Source organism: Mus caroli, chromosome 8, assembly GCF_900094665.2.
Source record: "Mus caroli chromosome 8, CAROLI_EIJ_v1.1, whole genome shotgun sequence".
Classification (NCBI taxonomy): domain Eukaryota; kingdom Metazoa; phylum Chordata; class Mammalia; order Rodentia; family Muridae; genus Mus; species Mus caroli.
This window is the reverse complement of record NC_034577.1, coordinates 9,551,091-9,552,119: the sequence shown is the minus strand read 5'-3', so window position 1 is coordinate 9,552,119 and position 1,029 is coordinate 9,551,091. Positions and strand designations below refer to the sequence as shown.

Here is a 1,029-nt window from a genome sequence, read left to right as displayed (position 1 = left end):
TCTGTGGTTCTCTGCCAGGCAGGAGCAGGAGAGGATTGGGCAGGGTGTGAGAGNACTGCACTCTGGGCTGATGCTCTTCAGACCATGATGTCTTTTCCAGGTGTACCTATGCTGTGGGGAATCACGACTTCATAGAAGCGTACAAGTGCCAGACGGTGATAGTCCAATATCCTTTACCACGTGTGCTATTGAAGCTCACAGTCTGGAAACATTGAGCCAGTTGTTCAAACCTTCAGCTAAAAAAAAAAAAAACACAATCTCTTGAATTCCTAAGTTTAGCCTGGCTCTTAAGACTCACCCAGTTACTTATATAGTAAGGAAGAGCACTGTTCAATATATTGGATTTTATTTATTTATTTATACTATACAGGGTTACATGAGGCTGTTTTCAGGCCCCTGTATTTCCTTAGAAGAAATTCCCTCCCATACCTCACTACCCCATCCTTTCTTTCCTTTTCCCTCCCCTCCCATTAGCCCCCTTAATTCTCCTTAATTAGTCCCCTAGTTCCTGTCTCCTTAATGTCATCAGTATATACATGGAGGGTGGGTTTACTTAATTTGGTTGAGAACAACAAGGTTTGTGTTTGTGTGTGTTTGTGGTGTGTGTCCATGAATGTGCAGGTGCCTGTGCCTCTGTGCACACTCAGAGGTCAGAAACCTAAAAAGGATGTCTTGCCCCTGCCTTATTGTCTTGAAGCAGGATCTCTCATTGAACTGCAAGTTTGCTGTTTTGACTAGGCTGGCTGGCCAGCAAGCTTTTAGGATCTACCTGTCTATCCCAGGCCTGGGTTGTCGGANACACACAGCCATTTCCAGAGATTCATATAGGTAGTGAGATAGTAAGTAACTAGGGTCTCATGTTTACACCAGAAACCCTCTTACCACAGATTCATCCCTAGCTCCAAGAATAATGTTTTGATTGTTTTGTTTATAGACTAGCTCTAAGTGGCCTTTGAATTCACAGAGATCCACCGGCTACTGCCTCCAAGTTATGAGAGGCCTGCACTATCATGCCCAGCCAAAAAAAAA

General features: G+C 44.0%; 1 protein-coding gene across 1 annotated transcript in view; it reads left to right on the top strand.

Annotated features, from left to right (window-relative positions):
* The window catches only part of Pcid2 (PCI domain containing 2), a 24,150-nt gene that overhangs the window by 2,037 nt on the left and 21,084 nt on the right, over positions 1-1,029 (top strand). The window contains exon 2 of the mRNA XM_029480857.1: positions 101-166. Coding sequence (XP_029336717.1) covers positions 101-166 — 66 coding nt within the window. The remainder of the gene's footprint in view (positions 1-100; positions 167-1,029) is intronic.